We start from the raw sequence: 22,343 nt of genomic DNA, 5'->3' as shown, positions 1-22,343 counted from the left end.
GGTCATTTTAGTTTGAAAACTATTTTGTCGAAAATGTGTTTGTTTTGTGAAAAATAGTGTATTTAACTTCGGGAATTTTTAATCACTATGGGGAGGACTCGAATATAATATCCGAGAGTGTTAGGAAGTGCCTTAGATGCCTCTAGACCTTTGTTGATAGGTTTAGTTTCATTATAATACTTTGGGCGTGACTTATGGATTGTACGCTCCACTATTTTAGGGCGCACGAATTGTTGCATAACTCGGAATCGTTTGTAATTGGAAGTTTCGCCGAGGTAAGGGCACCTTTTTATTTCCGTCAATAGCATTAGGGTATGCTTGTGGTTATGCTTGTTGTGGTTCCATGCTTGTGTGCTTGGTTGTTTTCGATGTTATTTGTCTTACGTATATGTGGGAAATATATGTGTTGACATGTGGTTATGAATATGTGTATGTTTGTTGCATTAGTATATGTAGGGACGTATGCTCATGCAAACATTGTCGGTATTTGATCTGGGTGATTGTACCGGGTGATACTTCCGCCTTTAACGGAGACGGTATTTGATCTGGGTGATTGTACCGCCGTTAACGGAGCCGGTATTTGATCTGGGTGATTGTACTCCGGAGTATCCACCAATTGAGTTGGCATTTGATCTGGGTGATTGTGCCGGGTGTAATCCACCTTTTTCCGGAATTCATGCATGTGGCATTCGATCTGGGTGATTGTGCCACAACCATTCATTAGAGGTCTTGCATTAGGGTATGTGTGCACTTTATTTATTCTTCTTGGTGTGAGGATGTGATAAGTGTTTACCGCTTTCTATTCTGGTATGTGTATTCGGTATTTTATTACTTGTTTCCAGTTGGTGACCCTTATTTTGCATGCCATATCACGGGCTCCTCCCACCCCTAGACGATGGAGCGCCATCTGAGACCGTAGGCCGTGTGGACGGCGAGGACTTCGTGGACTATCCCGGAGTGTAGGGAGTAGCGCTTGTTAGGCTACATTTTGGTAGGCTTAGGGCCTAGTTTGTATTTTGGATGACTGTATGTCTTATACATTATACTCAGACATGCTTAGTGCCTTTTGGCCTTGTGATATATTCGGTTCATAACTCGTGTCTTTTGGTTGATGAACTTAATGTATCCGCCGTATGTAAATTATTCAGGTACACACTTTGCTTCGAGGAAGCCCTGTAATATAATGTGTTGATGTTATATTTATTTTCTATTGAATGACGAATTGCCGAGATAGTTGCGGGCGTTCACGCGCGCCATTTTATTTAAGCGTGTTGTTTAAAAAAAAAAAAATAATAATACCCCTTTTTATGCTTTGAAAAACGGGGTGTTACAGATGTGAAGAATAAGAAGGTGGTGGAATTCATGGAGTTGAAACAGGGAAATATGACGGTAGCTGACTATGCCGTCAAGTTTGAAACTTTGTGTGCATTTAGCCCGCATTACAACACTTTGGAAGCGGAGAACGACAAGTGTGTGAAGTTTGAAAGTGGTCTACGTCCAGACATTAAGCATATGATTGGATTTTCACAGATAAGGGATTTTGCGACCCTTGTGAACAAGAGTAGGATCTGTGATGAAGATGGTAGGGCAAAGGTGAACTACTACAAGGCTGTGAATGACCGAAAAGGGAAAGGACAAGAGCGCGGAAAACCTTATGACAACCGCGGTAAAGGGAATACAAGTGGTGGTAAGAAGCCGGTGAATGGAAATTATTACAACTGTGGAGAAAGGGGTCATATGTCTTATGATTGCCCGAAGAAGGGAGATAGGTGTAAGAATTGTGGAAAGCTGGGCCACAAGACCGAAGCTTGCAGAGTAAAAGTGGTGTGTTTCAATTGTGGTGAAGAAGGCCACAAGAGTCCGACTTGTAAGAAGCCCAAGAAGGTGATGGGCAAGGTGTTTGCTTTGAGTGGAGAGGATGCTAGCCTTGAGGACAATCTCATTAGAGGTACGTGTTTCATCTATGACACTCCTTTAATTGCGATTATAGATACGGGAGCGACACATTCTTTTATTTATTTGGATTGTGCGAAGCGTCTTAGTATTCCTTTAACGGATATGACGGGTAGGATGGAAATAGAAACTCCTGCTAATGGTTCAGTGATTACCCGACAAGTATGTCGTAACTGCCCCGTAACCATTTTTGGTAGGCATTTTGGAATGGATTTAGTGTGTATTCCACTTAGTGGTATGGATGTAATTTTTGGTATGAATTGGTTAATCTTCAACCGAATTCATATCAACTGTCGTGAGAAGGCCGTTGTTTTTCCGAAGCCGGAGGAGAACTTGCATTTGATGAGCGGGAAGGAAGTATCGGAAGCGTTGAAAGAACATGCCGAGATGTTCATGATGTTTGCATCATTGAAACTCGAAGGAGGAGTTAAGATAGAAGAGTTACCGATCGTTTGTGAATTCCCAGATGTGTTTCCGGATGATATATCTGACGTGCCTCCAAAGCGAGAGGTAGAGTTTTCTATCGACCTAGTACCTGGAACTAGTCCGATATCGATGGCGCCGTATCGAATGTCAGCGTCAGAGTTGAATGAGTTGAAGAAGCAACTTGAAGAGCTGCTTGAGAAGAGGTTTGTTCGACCGAGTGTTTCGCCATGGGGAGCGCCGGTATTGCTTGTGAAGAAGAAAGATGGAAGCATGAGATTATGTATAGACTATCGTCAGTTGAACAAAGTGACGATCAAGAATAAATATCCACTCCCGAGGATAGATGATTTGATGGATCAACTAGTTGGAGCTTGTGTGTTTAGTAAGATCGATTTGAGCTCTGGATACCATCAGATTAGAGTGAAGACGGAAGACATACCTAAGACTGCATTTAGGACGAGGTATGGGCACTACGAGTATTCAGTTATGCCGTTTGGTGTGACCAATGCACCTGGAGTTTTCATGGAGTATATGAACCGAATTTTCCATTCATTTTTGGATAGATTCGTGGTGGTGTTCATCGACGACATTTTGATTTACTCAAAATCCGAGGAAGAGCACGAAGAGCACTTGAGGATTGTTTTGCAAGTCTTGAAGGAGAAGAAGTTGTATGCCAAGTTGTCAAAGTGTGAATTTTGGATGAAAGAGGTGAGTTTCCTGGGGCATATAATTTCAAGTGGAGGAATCGCGGTAGATCCTGCGAAGGTTGAAGCTGTGTCACAGTGGGGAACGCCGGAATCTGTTTCAGAGATTAGAAGTTTCCTTGGTTTAGCCGGTTATTATAGAAGATTCATCGAAGGTTTTTCGAAGTTGGCTTTACCGTTAACCAAGTTGACGAGGAAAGATCAAGCGTTTGTTTGGGATGGTATTTGTGAGAAGAGTTTCCAAGAGCTCAAGAGAAGATTGACTACTGCACCCGTGTTGATTTTACCTGATGCCAAAGAGTCATTCGTCGTGTATTGCGATGCTTCGAAGTTAGGACTTGGTGGAGTGCTTATGCAAGGGGGTAATGTGGTAGCATATGTTTCAAGACAACTGAAGGTTCACGAGAGGAACTATCCAACGCATGATTTGGAGTTAGCCGCAGTGGTGTTTGCTTTGAAAGTGTGGAGACACTACTTGTATGGATCGAGGTTTGAAGTGTTTAGTGATCACAAGAGTCTGAAGTACTTATTCGACCAGAAGGAGTTGAATATGAGGCAACGAAGATGGCTTGAATTCTTAAAGGACTACGATTTTGAATTGAGTTATCACCCCGGAAAAGCCAATGTGGTGGCCGATGCTTTAAGTAGGAAAACTTTGCATATGTCATCATTGATGGTGAGAGAGTTAGAGTTGATTGAAGAATTCCGAGACTTGAGTCTTGTGTGTGAGGTTACTTCTTCAAGTGTGAAGCTTGGAATGTTAAAGTTGACGAATCCTTTTCTTGAAGATATTAAAGAACGTCAGAAATCGGATAAGAAATTGATGGAGAAGATAGTACTCATCAATGAAGGCAAGGAGACCAATATCAAGATTGACGAAAGTGGAGTCATGAGATTTCACGAAAGAGTTTGTGTACCGGATGTACCCGAATTGAAAAGAATGATCATGGAATAAGGTCACAGAAGTGGTTTGAGTATTCATCCTGGAGTAACCAAGATGTATCAGGATTTGAGGAAGTTATTTTGGTGGCCGGGAATGAAGAGGCAAATTTCTGAATTTGTTTATTCATGCTTAACTTGTCAGAAATCGAAGATTGAACATCAGAAGCCGTTTGGTTTGTTGCAACCAATGTTTATACCAGAATGGAAATGGGATAGCATTGCAATGGATTTTGTGGGAGGTTTACCGAAGACCAAGAAAAGTAACGAGGTGATTTGGGTAGTGGTAGATCGTCTGACGAAGTGTGCTCACTTCATTGCTATCAGGAAAGGTACTTTGGTGCCTAAGTTGGCCGAGATTTATGTGGAGCAGATTGTGAAGCTACATGGTATTCCAACAAGTATTATTTCGGATAGAGATCCGAGATTTACTTCCAGATTTTGGGAAAGCTTGCAAGAAGCTTTAGGAACGAAGTTGAGGTTGAGTTCAGCGTATCACCCTCAGACAGATGGTCAGTCGGAGAGGACGATACAATCCTTAGAGGATTTGTTGAGAGCTTGTGTTTTGGAGCAAAACGTGAATTGGGATTCTTGTTTGCCGTTGGTAGAGTTTACATACAACAACAGTTACCATTCTAGTATCGGAATGGCACCGTTTGAGGCTTTGTATGGGAGAAGGTGTAGGACACCTCTGTGTTGGTATGAAACTGGAGAAGGTGCAATTCTTGGACCAGAGATTGTACAAGAAACAACAGAGAAGATTCAGATGATTCGTGAGAAGATGAAAGCGTCTCAGAGTCGACAGAAGAGTTATCATGATAAGAGGAGGAAGGACATTGAATTCCAAGAAGGGGATCATGTATTCCTACGAGTTACATCGACTACTGGAGTAGGACGTGCGTTGAAGTCAAGGAAGTTGACATCGAGGTTTATTGGACCGTTTGAGATTTTGAAGCGAGTTGGGAAAGTTGCGTATAGGATTGCATTACCGCCATCATTGGCGAATTTGCACGATGTTTTCCATGTATCACAGTTGCGCAAGTATGTGTCTGATCCGACACACGTGATTGAATCGGACGATGTTCAAGTGAGGGATGACTTGACCATCGAGACTGTGCCTTTGAGAATCGAAGGAAGAGAAGTGAAGAGGTTGAGAAACAAAGAGATTGCATCCGTGAAAGTCGTGTGGGGAGGACCGGCTGGTGAGAATGCGACGTGGGAGTTGGAAAGCAAGATGAGAGATTCTTATCCCGATCTGTTTCTAGGTAATTTCGAGGGCGAAATTCTTTTAAGGGGGGTAGGATTGTAACGACCCATTTTTCGTATTCGTATATTTTATTAAATGTATTTTATTTATTAATTGGTTTTTAGTATTTTAGTGAGCGACGAATAATTATTTAGCCGAGCGTAAGTTATTAGACGCGAGAACCTTTGTTTTGGGCTTGAAGGGCGTGAGAGGCCATATGGGCCTAAGCCATTTGGGCTTGGTTCATGACAATGGGGAGTAGTATAAGTAGCAAGTCAAACACATGAATAGTATCATAACTTCATTTCTTTGAGTGAGCTAGAGCTAGAGCAAAGCTAAGCTAGGGTTTGATCAAGAGAGAAAGCTTGAGCAAGAGAAGGCTTGGATCATCACCAACTTAAGGTAAGAGATTAGAATTCATGATTCTTGAGTGGCAAGGAGAGGGGAGATTGTCTATGTCTCCATTCCCGAACTCTCCCACTCAATTTCTTTTAGATTTTTGATTAAGCTTTTGTATGTGAGTGTGATGTTCTTCATCATCACTTTGTATGTGTTAATCACTAGCTTGATTTCATGATAAATATGTATGTGTTTGGATCATGTTGAAAAAGTTTATGAAAGTTGCTTAAAACCCAAGAAATTGGCATGATTTTGATTGTTAGAGGTATTTGGATGTTTGGAAGGGATGATTAATGTTCCTTGATACCATATATGTTTGGAATGGCTGTTTATAAGAATTTATAACATGTTTGAATGAATTTTTGAGTTGATTTAATGTTAAACCGCCTTAGATAACTCAAGAACAGATATTCTTTTCTGGTGTAGTTCGCTAAGCAACGAGGAGTTCGTTGTAGCGAACATGTTCGCTGAAGCTCGCCAATGCTCGCCATGAGCAGGTGACTTCCGGGTGAGGTTCGCGTAGGCTCGCTAAGCCTTCGCTCAGCGAATAGTTCGTTGAAGCTCGCCAATGCTCGCCATGAGCAGGTGACTTCCTGGAACGTGGTTCGCTATGTCTCGCTGAGGCTTCGCTTAGCGAAGGCCTCTGTGACAGCAATTCTTGTTGATGTTTGTAAGTGTGATTAGGCACTTGTAACATGGTTTAAGAGTATCCTTACATGATTGTTGATACATGTTGATACTATTAATGCTTATTGTTAATCGTTATATGATTGATAAACGTGTATGCAATAAGTTGTAGCTTAAAATGAGCAATGTTATGTTTTGGCATTAATTTGCAATGTTAAGTGAATGTGTTAGGATTGTGTTCCCGCATTCATAAAAGAGTAGCTTCGAGCTAAAGAATATCATATGGTTGATACGTGTATACATACATGCATTCATGATTGTATGTGAACATTGGAAACTTGGGTTCCAATAACGAAAATGGATTATGTGTCCATAATGAAGCCGAGGATCGGATTAGATGAATCCATGAGTCCGGAGTTGCTATCCAACAGGATATAAAACTGTGTTGGCTTATCCAAGGGAGATAAGATGGTTCGGTAAGTTCCGACATATCCAGCATGATATAAAACTGTTCTTGGTCCACCGTTGGTGAGACATCTTGGTACCACATGCATTTAGTTATGTCTAGGGATGGCATGACAGTGAATTAATTGGCATTAGATACCTTAGGGTAAATGCGCATATATTTGATAAATGGTATGTGACATTATTTGGTTGAATTGTGTTGAACTTTATTAATTGACAATCGTTTAGTGCGATGTTTTGGCGTGAGTTAGGATATGAATGATGTAGTTCGAAAGTGTAAGACCTTTCTTATGCTCGTATGATATGCGATTATGTTTTCTAATTCTCTGCTTTGTGTTATTTGCTGGACCTTTGGGGGTTCAGATATTCAGGCTGAGGGCTGTGCCGACGTTTAGACTGCTGTTCTAGCAAGGTGTTGAAGTACCTTTTGGTGAGGAGACTTAGCATAGATTACTCCTCTTAGTACTAGCTTTTGGTTAGAGTTTGTAAATAGTAAATGCTCTGGTAATGTAACATCGAGTCGGGGATCACGCTTGGATTTCATCGTATATCGGTGTTACCTTTTTATATGCTAGTTCTTGTATAAGTGACATCCTTAGGGATGAATATGGCTTATGTATATATATATATATATGTATATATATGCATGCTTGGTGTGAATGAATCCGCTGTTGCTTTTCATGTTAAACTTCATGACGCTCTGTGTGTATGCTTGTGTTTTAATTACCGCGTGGCACTCTGCCTTTACACTTGTTAAAAAGTTTTTAAAATTACGTTTTTAAGGGTAGTATGGGTTAGGGTGTTACAATCAGCTTTATGATGATTTACTTAGGTTATCACACATTCAGGACAGGTTTTTGGTGTGTCCCTCTGATGTGGATATGGAGGTGTCACTAATTAAGGCTAAAATCTGCAATGCTCTGGATGCAATGGGTGATGAGATCAAGACTGTGATTGGACAACGGGATTTGGAAGTGGTACATCTGCTGAAGGACAGCTTAGCAAGGGCTAGTTTGAAAAGACTGACTGTGTTTAACCATGAAGAGCATGAGCGTGCTAAGCTGGCTGCTATTTCTGCTACTGCAAGGCATATGTCTGCTTTTAAGGATTGCTGGGTGGACTCCAAGCTTTTCAAGAGCCTTGAGGATCAAAGGATTGAGAATGAACGTCTGGCTGAAGCTGCTGCAAGACTAGCTGAAGAAATTCCTGAGCTGAACCAAGAGGATGCTCCAGATGCTGATATTCTGATGATTGATTATCCAGAGGAAGGTGAACCCTCCTCTGATAAAGGCAAGGCACCTTTGGTTGAAGATCAGCTGCAGATTCTTCAAGAAGCTCTGAGGGAACAACAAGAAGGTTTGGAAAGGTAAAGGACAGCTCAACTCAATTTGGAATCTAAAGTGGATGGTCTAGTTTCCAACGTGGGTTCTCTGAATGACAAATTTGACCAGCTCTTAGCCTTTCTCAAAAAACCTTTGGATTCTTTGCACCTTATGTCTTTAATGTTATTTATCGTCTGAACAATCTTATTTTAAATTTTCTCTTATTTATTGGTTTGATACTTTTTTTTTGTTGTGTGATGTTTACTTTTATTTTTTTTAAACAAGACAATAAGAACACAAGCTGAATTTAAAAGAAAATTTTTATTAATGATCTAACAATGTTGAGTACATTGGTAAAAAGAAAAAGACGACCTAATCCTAGTCAGATGGATAATACTCAGAAGAAATCTCAGATTTCTCCTCAGCATCCTCTGATGAAATTTCTATGGGATCTAGGTTCTGCTCTTCTTCTTCTTCTTGTTCTTCTATGGGATCTAGGTTCAGCCTCAGAATCTGATGAAATGATTATAATCTCAGCATCTTGTGGTTTTTTGTTGTCTTCTTTATCTTTCTCGTCTTTTTCGCGTTCTTCTTCTTCTTTCTTTCTCCGAAACTCTGCAATACGTGAACTAAATCTTCTCATTCTTCTTGATTCTTCTTGATATACTTGTTTATTCTTGTTTTTGTGTGAAGAATGTATGTTAACTCGTTCACCTTTTATAAACCCTTTAGCGCGTTGTTTTTTTGTTTTTGAAATAAATTCACCTTTGTAACAACCACTCTTCTTCTTTGACTGTCTTGGTTATCTAAATTTTTTTACTTTTTGATAATGACAAAAGGGGGAGTAGTTACGCATTAATTGATAAGTGATAAGTTTCAAAGCTGAAACCACGCTCACGCTTTTATCCGTTAAGTTAAAAGTTGTTTCTTTTAAGTTGTTTTACGTATTTCAATGTGGAGACTAAGTAAGTTGAAACTGAAATAAATTTCATAAGTAAGGATAAGTTAAGAGTGCAATTTTAACTTAGCCTTATGAGACTTAGGGGGAGAGCTTGCAAACCTCTCACTCTGAAGAAAGATATGAAATTTGTTTTATTCCAAATTATCTTAATCTTATACTAAATTAAAATATCATGGATAAAACTTAAAGCTTAGGCTTTAAGGAGTATCAATCTTAGGGGGAGCTTGCAAACCTCACAAACCTAAGAGAAACATGATAAGTTGATTTAACAACAATTGTCAATTAATACTTATGTTTGTCATCATCAAAAAGGGGGAGATTGTTGGAACAAAATTAATTTAAAAATGTTTGCCCCTAAATCTATTAAGGTTTTGATGATAACAAAGTATTAATAAACAATTGGAAGGACTAAAAATTTAATTTAAGTGTGCAGGACTTAGATTCAATTAAGCTCTGATTAAAGATCAGAAGATAAGGACTTCAGAAGTTTGTAAGCGTTCAGAAGATTGTGAGACTCAGAAGTTGTAATCTTCAGACGATGAAGTCTTCAGAACTTCTTAAGGTCTAAGCTTCATCAAACTCTGATGATCTTCTTGAAGTTTGTAAAGATTCTCTTTTGCAAGTCAACTCTTCTACCAATGAAGAAAAGGACCTTTCAAGCCTGATCAGAACAGCTAATCTCTTTCTGTCTGTCCTCTTTTGAGAACGTGGGTCATCAGTAGTGTTAGCTGAATAAGGAAAGTCTTCTCTGCAGTAGTCAAAGTACCTGAAACTCTTACTCAGTTTTAGATACAACCAAACTGCATCAAGACAGGCTGCTTGAAGACAAAAGGTTATCTACTTCAACGGTCTTCTTTGCAACGACTCTTTTCTAGTCATATATATACTAAAGGAATCAGTTGTAATTATTATCAAGGATTATTAACACGCTCGAACAAACCCTGAATTCCTCATACAAAGCTCTGAACCTCTGAACTGTGTTGTTGCACTTTTAGTTCAAATATTTAGTATTTGTTCTTCTAGGTTCTGATTAAGAGCTGTTGTATACATTCTATTATTCATTTCATTTGTACTTGAGAAGTCTCTTGCTTGTGTGCTTGAGCATTGTGGTGAAGTCTCTTGCTTGTGTGCTTGAGCAGTTGTAATCTAGTGTGATTATAGTGAAATCCCTTGGAAGTGCAAGGGGACTGGACTACTCTCGTTTTGTGAGAGGAACCAGTATAAATTGCTTGTGTGATCTCTCTCACTCTCTGAACTTGTTTTATTGAGTTATTTATCCGCTGCTGTTGAAGTTAAGTTAAGAACTTGAAAAAGTTTTAAACTTGACTAAAACACAATTCAACTGCCCCCTTCTTGTGTTTTCACACCTTCATACTTTTGGAAGATGAGATGTCTATAACTACATGTTAGAACTTCAGTTGTGAAGTCTTAAATAAAATAGAGAAAAATTAAAATCGCGGTCTATTTTATGTCCTTTAGTCAAATAAGGAAAGATTTCTTGTTTTAATTTGTACGATATTAAAATTGCACTTTTAATATAACAAATTTAAACGCATAAAGTTTCAAGTTTTGTAGTTCTTAGTGTTTGTTTTAAGATTAATGAATGAAAAATAGCCTTAAGTTGCATCCTTATTAAACTAGGGTGTTACACAACCTCAAGAGTATGTGTGATTAGAAAGTGAAAGACTCGCAGTATACACATGAAATTAATGACTTTTCCTCTTGATTAATAATAACTTGTTTATTTAAATATCATAATTACATGATGACATATAAAATATAGAATTTCTACGCCATAGTAGGTGTATTTGTATTGTCTGGTAATCGGTCTGCTAAATAAATGTACATATGTCCCATAGCTCCAGTTCTAAAGCCACTTTCGTATCTTGTTTCTATAGTCACAATTTCACCATCCTTAATCTTGGTTGAACCTAATTCTGGATAACTTCCTGACATCCCGACAACATAGCCTTTCTCATTTCCTGGTTTCTTCCCTTTTCCATATTTTGGTTTTGAAGTATACAAAATTCTTCCATCCTATATTAATCAAAATATTATCATGTTTAGAGGTGATGAAGGATGATTTAAAAGTATATATGACATTTTTACCATAATATTGAAAGAATAAACTGTATTGCTTAAGAAACATGACAAGCACACATAGTTTAATGAAGCATGTGTGCCATCTAAAATGATAAAGATTATATGTACATATAAGAAAAATGAAATAATTATTTATATAAAATGAATTTACCTGTCCATATAAAGTTGCATTAATGGCACCTCTATGCATATGAGCGGTGCCGTAGATGAGATAACCACCTCTTTCCATTGGGATGTTTGCTTTTTCAATATGAGGAGCGTTGTTTCTACCATTAGTTGGCGGAACTGTAAACTCTACCTGTAACCATCGAGTTAAACAAAAATGAACATATATATTACGTTTAAAGAATACTGGTGAAGAAAAATAAATTTACTGCTAAAAATTTTTAAAATTAAAAATATTGGTGAAGAAGAAATTATCATTAATTAAAGTGGTGTATGTGATCATTTGACAACTACTTCTGAAGGGATTCGAACTTCATGCTTTGAGGTCATAAGGTAAAACTATTACCGGTGCCACGACACTTCTTGGACAAATTAACTGTTTTGAGTATTGTTTTATGACTTGTTCGATGTAGGAATATGTTTTTGTTTTTTCTTTTTATATTTAAATTACATTAGTAATTATATTTATAAAACCTATCTATAGTTAAAAATTCTAAATAAATTAATAAAAAATGTGAAGAAAAATATCATAAACAAAATTACAAATAATTCCTTGTTTACCTGACAATCATGAATAAATTGGGAACCATTTGTTCTAACTCGATCAGTTGAATCAAGTACATAAAACCTTAGAGGAATTTGTTGTTGATTCCAATCAACCCATGTTATTTTGTATCTCAAGGCAAGCTTTCTCGTAGGTGCTTCAAAATCCTTTTGCAATTTGCACTGTAAATTATCTTGGCAACAAAAGAGTCCTCCTTTATAACTTGATCCCAATGGTTTTCCATCAATTCCAACTGTGACATTATAAAAATTCGTTGGCAAATTGAAATGGTCACACCTACATTCAGTACAACCTTCTCTATCTTCTGTACCACGTGTATCAATGATCAAGAGATTCAGGAGCCACTTTTCTTGGTATCCAAATGGAATTTTTGAAGGGTTTCCATGTTCTACAGCATAAGGATCTGGAATTTTTGATTTTGTTCCTCGTGATTCAGCTCCCAAACCCCAATAAATTGGAAGAATATAAGTATTACACGTTCCGTCATTTCTAATGTAAATGGCACCTTCCATAGGATCCTTAGGGATTATTTTTGACATATTCCAATCTTTTTCTTGGTATTTTATAGCAAACCAATGATGTAGGTATGCTTCATATAATGGTACGGAATTTCCTTCTTCATCGACTAGTTCAGCATCAAAGCTCTTGATTCCAACATGACCTTTTGGAAATTCAACATCATAAAATGTTTTAGCTGCGACTTTCCCGGGACCCATTTCAAACATTTCAGAAATAAAAGTAGCTGATTTTATATTTTTATTTTCAAATTCTGCCCCTGAATAAACTGCACATATTGTTGTTGATAGCAACACTAGTATTGATGAAAAATATATTACCCCTTTACATATAAACCCCATGGTGGATATTTTTCTCTCTTTGTTATGGTGATGAAGTTTTGTTTTGGTGCAAATGAACGTGGATTATGCATCTTTTTATAACATTGAAAGGCTTAACAATATGTCAATCTGGCATGACTTGGGCCAATTGATCCAAACTGATGTGAAAGTCTATCTTTTTGTTGGGTGTTTAAGGGTGTCTTTTGTTTATATTAAGTGCTGTGAGAAATCATATAACTATTTATAGATATTAGCTAATATTGTCATATCTAGATTCTTACACGATGTTGTTGATAAGGATAATATATACAAGTATAAATAATTAACAATATCTTACCTTTCATTAGCTCATTTTTTTTTTGACAGACATTAGCTCGTTTTATATTTATCCATTAGTTTAACCACTAGTTTTACTAAACAATTGAAGATCAATCAACTATGTTATCACTTTAAGTTCAACAACGATTTACTATCTTATCTACTATCATCTATTTTTTCAACAAACAAAGTCATAATTTAGGTTGTGGTGGGACTACTGATACCTCTAAAATATGCATGGTTTTAGTGGTCATTTTACTTAAATAATATTGCCTGTTGCTTAAGTTACTTGAGCTATTTTACTACAATCCTCTTTAATGTAAAATCATGTTAGTAAAAAGTAAAGTAAAAAAAATTGATGCAAACTTTTTTGATTTATCATTGATGCGTACTCTTTCATTATAGTTCATCAATGGAGTACTCAAACTTGTAGCCATAATTTCTAAAAAGAAGATGTATTGGGCGAGTTCACTAAGCTTGATGGGCCCGTCACCTTATATTAAAAGATGTATTAGGCGAGTTTCGTGAGCTTGATCACCCATCCCAAGTGGATATGGATAAGATCAGGTCATGGACCAACATGTATGTCTGGAATAATACGAACACATGAGATCCCTTCCTCCTCGATGATCTCCAACTTTCCTATTTTCTCTCTAGGGCTCTCTCCACTATCTCACCCACGAGAGGAGATCCTCTCATGTCCAAATTCCCTCATGTTGGATCTCAGCCTCCATTTCTTTTTTGTTGTTTACTGTTCATTCAAATAAAATAAATTAGATGGTGGAGGATTAAACTGCATCCCCTGCAGTCCAATTTGGACATGAGAGGATCTGCTCTCCTTACCCACTACCCACCTTACTCTATATATATATATATATATATATATATATATGGGTATAACTACAGTTGAGAGGGTAGTTCTTCATTCACCAAACTACTGATAAAACCTAATATCAGACCGCCCGTCACCAATAGAACTATGTGGCTCTGACTCCTTATTCACTTAGGGATGCATAGGACTAGGGACCTTCCTTATTGAGTCATAATACAAATACGCCGGTCAGATCTCTGGAATATTAGCGAAAACATTTGGCGCCCACTGTGGGCTCTTGGTAAAACTGTTCCCAAGCCACACATCACTCACCATCAAAGCTTCATTCCAAAGTTCCATTCATATTTATTTCAATTAAGTTTATCCTATTATTTGTATCGCATGATAAGGATTGATCAGCTTTGGAATGGATTAATTTGATACAATTTAATAAGGGTAGAAATGAAATTGTAAGAATAAATTTAATGATTGTTTGTTATAAAAATGACCAATTGTTTTCATCAAATTGTTTCTTATAAAAAAGACCAGAGGGAGTATAATAATAATCATCATCATCATCATCTCAATCATTATAATCATCATTGTCGCAATTATAACTGAGCGATCGATATTTGGGAGAGAATCAGGGTTGCGTGTTTAGATGCATCAGGTGATGTAGGAGATATTCAAGGAGGTCATAATGTAATAAATGTATAATAATAGTGCAATTTTTCGAAGTTCATGGAAATGGGTATGTTCGCATTGGATCTGCACCAGGTTAAGGTACCTGAGTAAATACATCTTGCGGAATGCATGAATATAAAGAAACAGATTGTTAAGATCTGTTATTATCATTCGTTGACTTCACAATAATAAGACTATGGTTTAGGCATAAGTGGTCATTATGTACCGATTTAAGTGTCAACTGATGGTTCTAAGTTTCAAAGTTAGCACGGTTCGAACTTTATGAATTTTAGTGTTTATCTAGACATTTTAACTATGTATCTAATGACTTCATATTTGGAGTGGATTTTTGCCTATATCACACACATGGCGAAGGCTAGAAACATCTTAAAGGATTTTTATTGTCATTCTATGTTTCTGAGTTTTATTGCAAAATACATTATGTTTTTAGGTAGCAAGTACTTTTGGAAGATGAGATGTCTATAACTACATGTTAGAACTTCAATTGTGAAGTCTTAAATAAAATAGAGAAAAATTAAAATCACGGTCTATTTTATGTCCTTTAGTCAAATAAGGAAAGATTTCTTGTTTTAATTTGTACAATATTAAAATTGCACTTTTAACAAATTTAAACGCATAAAGTTTCAAGTTTTGTAGTTCTTAGTGTTTGTTTTAAGATTAATGAATGAAAAATAGCCTTAAGTTGCATCCTTATTAAACTAGGGTGTTACACAACCTCAAGAGTATGTGTGATTAGAAAGTGAAAGACTCGCAGTATACACATGAAATTAATGACTTTTCCACTTGATTAATAATAACTTGTTTATTTAAATATCATAATTACATGATGACATATAAAATATAGAATTTCTACGCCATAGTAGGTGTATTTGTATTGTCTGGTAATCGGTCTGCTAAATAAATGTACATATGTCCCATAGCTCCAGTTCTAAAGCCACTTTCGTATCTTGTTTCTATAGTCACAATTTCACCATCCTTAATCTTGGTTGAACCTAATTCTGGATAACTTCCTGACATCCCGACAACATAGCCTTTCTCATTTCCTGGTTTCTTCCCTTTTCCATATTTTGGTTTTGAAGTATACAAAATTCTTCCATCCTATATTAATCAAAATATTATCATGTTTAGAGGTGATGAAGGATGATTTAAAAGTATATATGACATTTTTACCATAATATTGAAAGAATAAACTGTATTGCTTAAGAAACATGACAAGCACACATAGTTTAATGAAGCATGTGTGCCATCTAAAATGATAAAGATTATATGTACATATAAGAAAAATGAAATAATTATTTATATAAAATGAATTTACCTGTCCATATAAAGTTGCATTAATGGCACCTCTATGCATATGAGCGGTGCCGTAGATGAGATAACCACCTCTTTCCATTGGGATGTTTGCTTTTTCAATATGAGGAGCGTTGTTTCTACCATTAGTTGGCGGAACTGTAAACTCTACCTGTAACCATCGAGTTAAACAAAAATGAACATATATATTACGTTTAAAGAATACTGGTGAAGAAAAATAAATTTACTGCTAGAAATTTTTAAAATTAAAAATATTGGTGAAGAAGAAATTATCATTAATTAAAGTGGTGTATGTGATCATTTGACAACTACTTCTGAAGGGATTCGAACTTCATGCTTTGAGGTCATAAGGTAAAACTATTACCGGTGCCACACCACTTCTTGGACAAATTAACTGTTTTGAGTATTGTTTTATGACTTGTTCGATGTAGGAATATGTTTTTGTTTTTTCTTTTTATATTTAAATTACATTAGTAATTATATTTATAAAACTTATCTATAGTTAAAAATTCTAAATAAATTAATAAAAAATGTGAAGAAAAATATCATAAACAAAATTACAAATAATTCCTTGTTTACCTGACAATCATGAATAAATTGGGAACCATTTGTTCTAACTCGATCAGTTGAATCAAGTACATAAAACCTTAGAGGAATTTGTTGTTGATTCCAATCAACCCATGTTATTTTGTATCTCAAGGCAAGCTTTCTCGTAGGTGCTTCAAAATCCTTTTGCAATTTGCACTGTAAATTATCTTGGCAACAAAAGAGTCCTCCTTTATAACTTGATCCCAATGGTTTTCCATCAATTCCAACTGTGACATTATAAAAATTCGTTGGCAAATTGAAATGGTCACACCTACATTCAGTACAACCTTCTCTATCTTCTGTACCACGTGTATCAATGATCAAGAGATTCAGGAGCCACTTTTCTTGGTATCCAAATGGAATTTTTGAAGGGTTTCCATGTTCTACAGCATAAGGATCTGGAATTTTTGATTTTGTTCCTCGTGATTCAGCTCCCAAACCCCAATAAATTGGAAGAATATAAGTATTACACGTTCCGTCATTTCTAATGTAAATGGCACCTTCCATAGGATCCTTAGGGATTATTTTTGACATATTCCAATCTTTTTCTTGGTATTTTATAGCAAACCAATGATGTAGGTATGCTTCATATAATGGTACGGAATTTCCTTCTTCATCGACTAGTTCAGCATCAAAGCTCTTGATTCCAACATGACCTTTTGGAAATTCAACATCATAAAATGTTTTAGCTGCGACTTTCCCGGGACCCATTTCAAACATTTCAGAAATAAAAGTAGCTGATTTTATATTTTTATTTTCAAATTCTGCCCCTAAATAAACTGCACATATTGTTGTTGATAGCAACACTAGTATTGATGAAAAATATATTACCCCTTTACATATAAACCCCATGGTGGATATTTTTCTCTCTTTGTTATGGTGATGAAGTTTTGTTTTGGTGCAAATGAACGTGGATTATGCATCTTTTTATAACATTGAAAGGCTTAACAATATGTCAATCTGGCATGACTTGGGCCAATTGATCCAAACTGATGTGAAAGTCTATCTTTTTGTTGGGTGTTTAAGGGTGTCTTTTGTTTATATTAAGTGCTGTGAGAAATCATATAACTATTTATAGATATTAGCTAATATTGTCATATCTAGATTCTTACACGATGTTGTTGATAAGGATAATATATACAAGTATAAATAATTAACAATATCTTACCTTTCATTAGCTCATTTTTTTTTTGACAGACATTAGCTCGTTTTATATTTATCCATTAGTTTAACCACTAGTTTTACTAAACAATTGAAGATCAATCAACTATGTTATCACTTTAAGTTCAACAACGATTTACTATCTTATCTACTATCATCTATTTTTTCAACAAACAAAGTCATAATTTAGGTTGTGGTGGGACTACTGATACCTCTAAAATATGCATGGTTTTAGTGGTCATTTTACTTAAATAATATTGCTTGTTGCTTAAGTTACTTGAGCTATTTTACTACAATCCTCTTTAATGTAAAATCATGTTAGTAAAAAGTAAAGTAAAAAAAATTGATGCAAACTTTTTTGATTTATCATTGATGCGTACTCTTTCATTATAGTTCATCAATGGAGTACTCAAACTTGTAGCCATAATTTCTAAAAAGAAGATGTATTGGGCGAGTTCACTAAGCTTGATGGGCCCGTCACCTTATATTAAAAGATGTATTAGGCGAGTTTCGTGAGCTTGATCACCCATCCCAAGTGGATATGGATAAGATCAGGTCATGGACCAACATGTATGTCTGGAATAATACGAACACATGAGATCCCTTCCTCCTCGATGATCTCCAACTTTCCTATTTTCTCTCTAGGGCTCTCTCCACTATCTCACCCACGAGAGGAGATCCTCTCATGTCCAAATTCCCTCATGTTGGATCTCAGCCTCCATTTCTTTTTTGTTGTTTACTGTTCATTCAAATAAAATAAATTAGATGGTGGAGGATTAAACTGCATCCCCTGCAGTCCAATTTGGACATGAGAGGATCTGCTCTCCTTACCCACTACCCACCTTACTCTATATATATATATATATATATATATATGGGTATAACTACAGTTGAGAGGGTAGTTCTTCATTCACCAAACTACTGATAAAACCTAATATCAGACCGCCCGTCACCAATAGAACTATGTGGCTCTGACTCCTTATTCACTTAGGGATGCATAGGACTAGGGACCTTCCTTATTGAGTCATAATACAAATACGCCGGTCAGATCTCTGGAATATTAGCGAAAACATTTGGCGCCCACTGTGGGCTCTTGGTAAAACTGTTCCCAAGCCACACATCACTCACCATCAAAGCTTCATTCCAAAGTTCCATTCATATTTATTTCAATTAAGTTTATCCTATTATTTGTATCGCATGATAAGGATTGATCAGCTTTGGAATGGATTAATTTGATACAATTTAATAAGGGTAGAAATGAAATTGTAAGAATAAATTTAATGATTGTTTGTTATAAAAATGACCAATTGTTTTCATCAAATTGTTTCTTATAAAAAAGACCAGAGGGAGTATAATAATAATCATCATCATCATCATCATCTCAATCATTATAATCATCATTGTCGCAATTATAACTGAGCGATCGATATTTGGGAGAGAATCAGGGTTGCGTGTTTAGATGCATCAGGTGATGTAGGAGATATTCAAGGAGGTCATAATGTAATAAATGTATAATAATAGTGCAATTTTTCGAAGTTCATGGAAATGGGTATGTTCGCATTGGATCTGCACCAGGTTAAGGTACCTGAGTAAATACATCTTGCGGAATGCATGAATATAAAGAAACAGATTGTTAAGATCTGTTATTATCATTCGTTGACTTCACAATAATAAGACTATGGTTTAGGCATAAGTGGTCATTATGTACCGATTTAAGTGTCAACTGATGGTTCTAATTTTCAAAGTTAGCACGGTTTGAACTTTATGAATTTTAGTGTTTATCTAGACATTTTAACTATGTATCTAATGACTTCATATTTGGAGTGGATTTTTGCCTATATCTCACACACATGGCGAAGGCTAGAAACATCTTAAAGGATTTTTATTGTCATTCTATGTTTCTGAGTTTTATTGCAAAATACATTATGTTTTTAGGTAGCAAGTACTTTTGGAAGATGAGATGTCTATAACTACATTTTAGAACTTCAATTGTGAAGTCTTAAATAAAATAGAGAAAAATTAAAATCACGGTCTATTTTATGTCCTTTAGTCAAATAAGGAAAGATTTCTTGTTTTAATTTGTACAATATTAAAATTGCACTTTTAATATAACAAATTTAAACGCATAAAGTTTCAAGTTTTGTAGTTCTTAGTGTTTGTTTTAAGATTAATGAATGAAAAATAGCCTTAAGTTGCATCCTTATTAAACTAGGGTGTTACACAACCTCAAGAGTATGTGTGATTAGAAAGTGAAAGACTCGCAGTATACACATGAAATTAATGACTTTTCCACTTGATTAATAATAACTTGTTTATTTAAATATCATAATTACATGATGACATATAAAATATAGAATTTCTACGCCATAGTAGGTGTATTTGTATTGTCTGGTAATCGGTCTGCTAAATAAATGTACATATGTCCCATAGCTCCAGTTCTAAAGCCACTTTCGTATCTTGTTTCTATAGTCACAATTTCACCATCCTTAATCTTGGTTGAACCTAATTCTGGATAACTTCCTGACATCCCGACAACATAGCCTTTCTCATTTCCTGGTTTCTTCCCTTTTCCATATTTTGGTTTTGAAGTATACAAAATTCTTCCATCCTATATTAATCAAAATATTATCATGTTTAGAGGTGATGAAGGATGATTTAAAAGTATATATGACATTTTTACCATAATATTGAAAGAATAAACTGTATTGCTTAAGAAACATGACAAGCACACATAGTTTAATGAAGCATGTGTGCCATCTAAAATGATAAAGATTATATGTACATATAAGAAAAATGAAATAATTATTTATATAAAATGAATTTACCTGTCCATATAAAGTTGCATTAATGGCACCTCTATGCATATGAGCGGTGCCGTAGATGAGATAACCACCTCTTTCCATTGGGATGTTTGCTTTTTCAATATGAGGAGCGTTGTTTCTACCATTAGTTGGCGGAACTGTAAACTCTACCTGTAACCATCGAGTTAAACAAAAATGAACATATATATTACGTTTAAAGAATACTGGTGAAGAAAAATAAATTTACTGCTAGAAATTTTTAAAATTAAAAATATTGGTGAAGAAGAAATTATCATTAATTAAAGTGGTGTATGTGATCATTTGATAACTATTTCTGAAGGGATTCGAACTTCATGCTTTGAGGTCATAAGGTAAAACTATTACCGGTGCCACGACACTTCTTGGACAAATTAACTGTTTTGAGTATTGTTTTATGACTTGTTCGATGTAGCAATATGTTTTTGTTTTTTCTTTTTATATTTAAATTACATTAGTAATTATATTTATAAAACCTATTTATAGTTAAAAATTCTAAATAAATTAATAAAAAATGTGAAGAAAAATATCATAAACAAAATTACAAACAATTCCTTGTTTACCTGACAATCATGAATAAATTGGGAACCATTTGTTCTAACTCGATCAGTTGAATCAAGTACATAAAACCTTAGAGGAATTTGTTGTTGATTCCAATCAACCCATGTTATTTTGTATCTCAAGGCAAGCTTTCTCGTAGGTGCTTCAAAATCCTTTTGCAATTTGCACTGTAAATTATCTTGGCAACAAAAGAGTCCTCCTTTATAACTTGATCCCAATGGTTTTCCATCAATTCCAACTGTGACATTATAAAAATTCGTTGGCAAATTGAAATGGTCACACCTACATTCAGTACAACCTTCTCTATCTTCTGTACCACGTGTATCAATGATCAAGAGATTCAGGAGCCACTTTTCTTGGTATCCAAATGGAATTTTTGAAGGGTTTCCATGTTCTACAGCATAAGGATCTGGAATTTTTGATTTTGTTCCTCGTGATTCAGCTCCCAAACCCCAATAAATTGGAAGAATATAAGTATTACACGTTCCGTCATTTCTAATGTAAATGGCACCTTCCATAGGATCCTTAGGGATTATTTTTGACATATTCCAATCTTTTTCTTGGTATTTTATAGCAAACCAATGATGTAGGTATGCTTCATATAATGGTACGGAATTTCCTTCTTCATCGACTAGTTCAGCATCAAAGCTCTTGATTCCAACATGACCTTTTGGAAATTCAACATCATAAAATGTTTTAGCTGCGACTTTCCCGGGACCCATTTCAAACATTTCAGAAATAAAAGTAGCTGATTTTATATTTTTATTTTCAAATTCTGCCCCTGAATAAACTGCACATATTGTTGTTGATAGCAACACTAGTATTGATGAAAAATATATTACCCCTTTACATATAAACCCCATGGTGGATATTTTTCTCTCTTTGTTATGGTGATGAAGTTTTGTTTTGGTGCAAATGAACGTGGATTATGCATCTTTTTATAACATTGAAAGGCTTAACAATATGTCAATCTGGCATGACTTGGGCCAATTGATCCAAACTGATGTGAAAGTCTATCTTTTTGTTGGGTGTTTAAGGGTGTCTTTTGTTTATATTAAGTGCTGTGAGAAATCATATAACTATTTATAGATATTAGCTAATATTGTCATATTTAGATTCTTACACGATGTTGTTGATAAGGATAATATATACAAGTATAAATAATTAACAATATCTTACCTTTCATTAGCTCATTTTTTTTTTTTGACAGACATTAGCTCGTTTTATATTTATCCATTAGTTTAACCACTAGTTTTACTAAACAATTGAAGATCAATCAACTATGTTATCACTTTAAGTTCAACAACGATTTACTATCTTATCTACTATCATCTATTTTT

At 35.4% G+C, this 22,343-nt stretch overlaps 3 protein-coding genes across 3 annotated transcripts; all 3 read right to left on the bottom strand.

Annotated features, from left to right (window-relative positions):
* Positions 1-10,830: 10,830 nt before the first annotated feature.
* LOC123895920 lies at positions 10,831-12,864 on the bottom strand. The gene is made up of 3 exons (XM_045946386.1): positions 11,872-12,864; positions 11,297-11,437; positions 10,831-11,079 (listed from the first exon to the last, which is right to left on the bottom strand). Exons 1-3 carry the CDS (start codon positions 12,730-12,732, stop codon positions 10,831-10,833), a joined length of 1,251 nt encoding a protein of 416 aa, XP_045802342.1. The 5' UTR covers positions 12,733-12,864.
* Positions 12,865-16,187: 3,323 nt separating this feature from the next.
* Positions 16,188-17,164, bottom strand: LOC123895919. Its single transcript, XM_045946385.1, has 2 exons — positions 16,436-17,164; positions 16,188-16,250 (listed from the first exon to the last, which is right to left on the bottom strand). The coding sequence occupies exons 1-2, from the start codon at positions 17,162-17,164 to the stop codon at positions 16,188-16,190; spliced, it is 792 nt and encodes a 263-aa protein (XP_045802341.1).
* A 2,800-nt stretch (positions 17,165-19,964) lies between these two features.
* On the bottom strand, positions 19,965-21,998 carry LOC123895918. Its single transcript, XM_045946384.1, has 3 exons — positions 21,006-21,998; positions 20,431-20,571; positions 19,965-20,213 (listed from the first exon to the last, which is right to left on the bottom strand). Exons 1-3 carry the CDS (start codon positions 21,864-21,866, stop codon positions 19,965-19,967), a joined length of 1,251 nt encoding a protein of 416 aa, XP_045802340.1. The 5' UTR covers positions 21,867-21,998.
* Positions 21,999-22,343: the final 345 nt, after the last annotated feature.

Source organism: Trifolium pratense, linkage group LG7, assembly GCF_020283565.1.
Source record: "Trifolium pratense cultivar HEN17-A07 linkage group LG7, ARS_RC_1.1, whole genome shotgun sequence".
Lineage (NCBI taxonomy): Eukaryota > Viridiplantae > Streptophyta > Magnoliopsida > Fabales > Fabaceae > Trifolium > Trifolium pratense.
The sequence above is the reverse complement of the archived record's forward strand: the minus strand, read 5'-3'. Positions and strand labels throughout refer to the sequence as shown.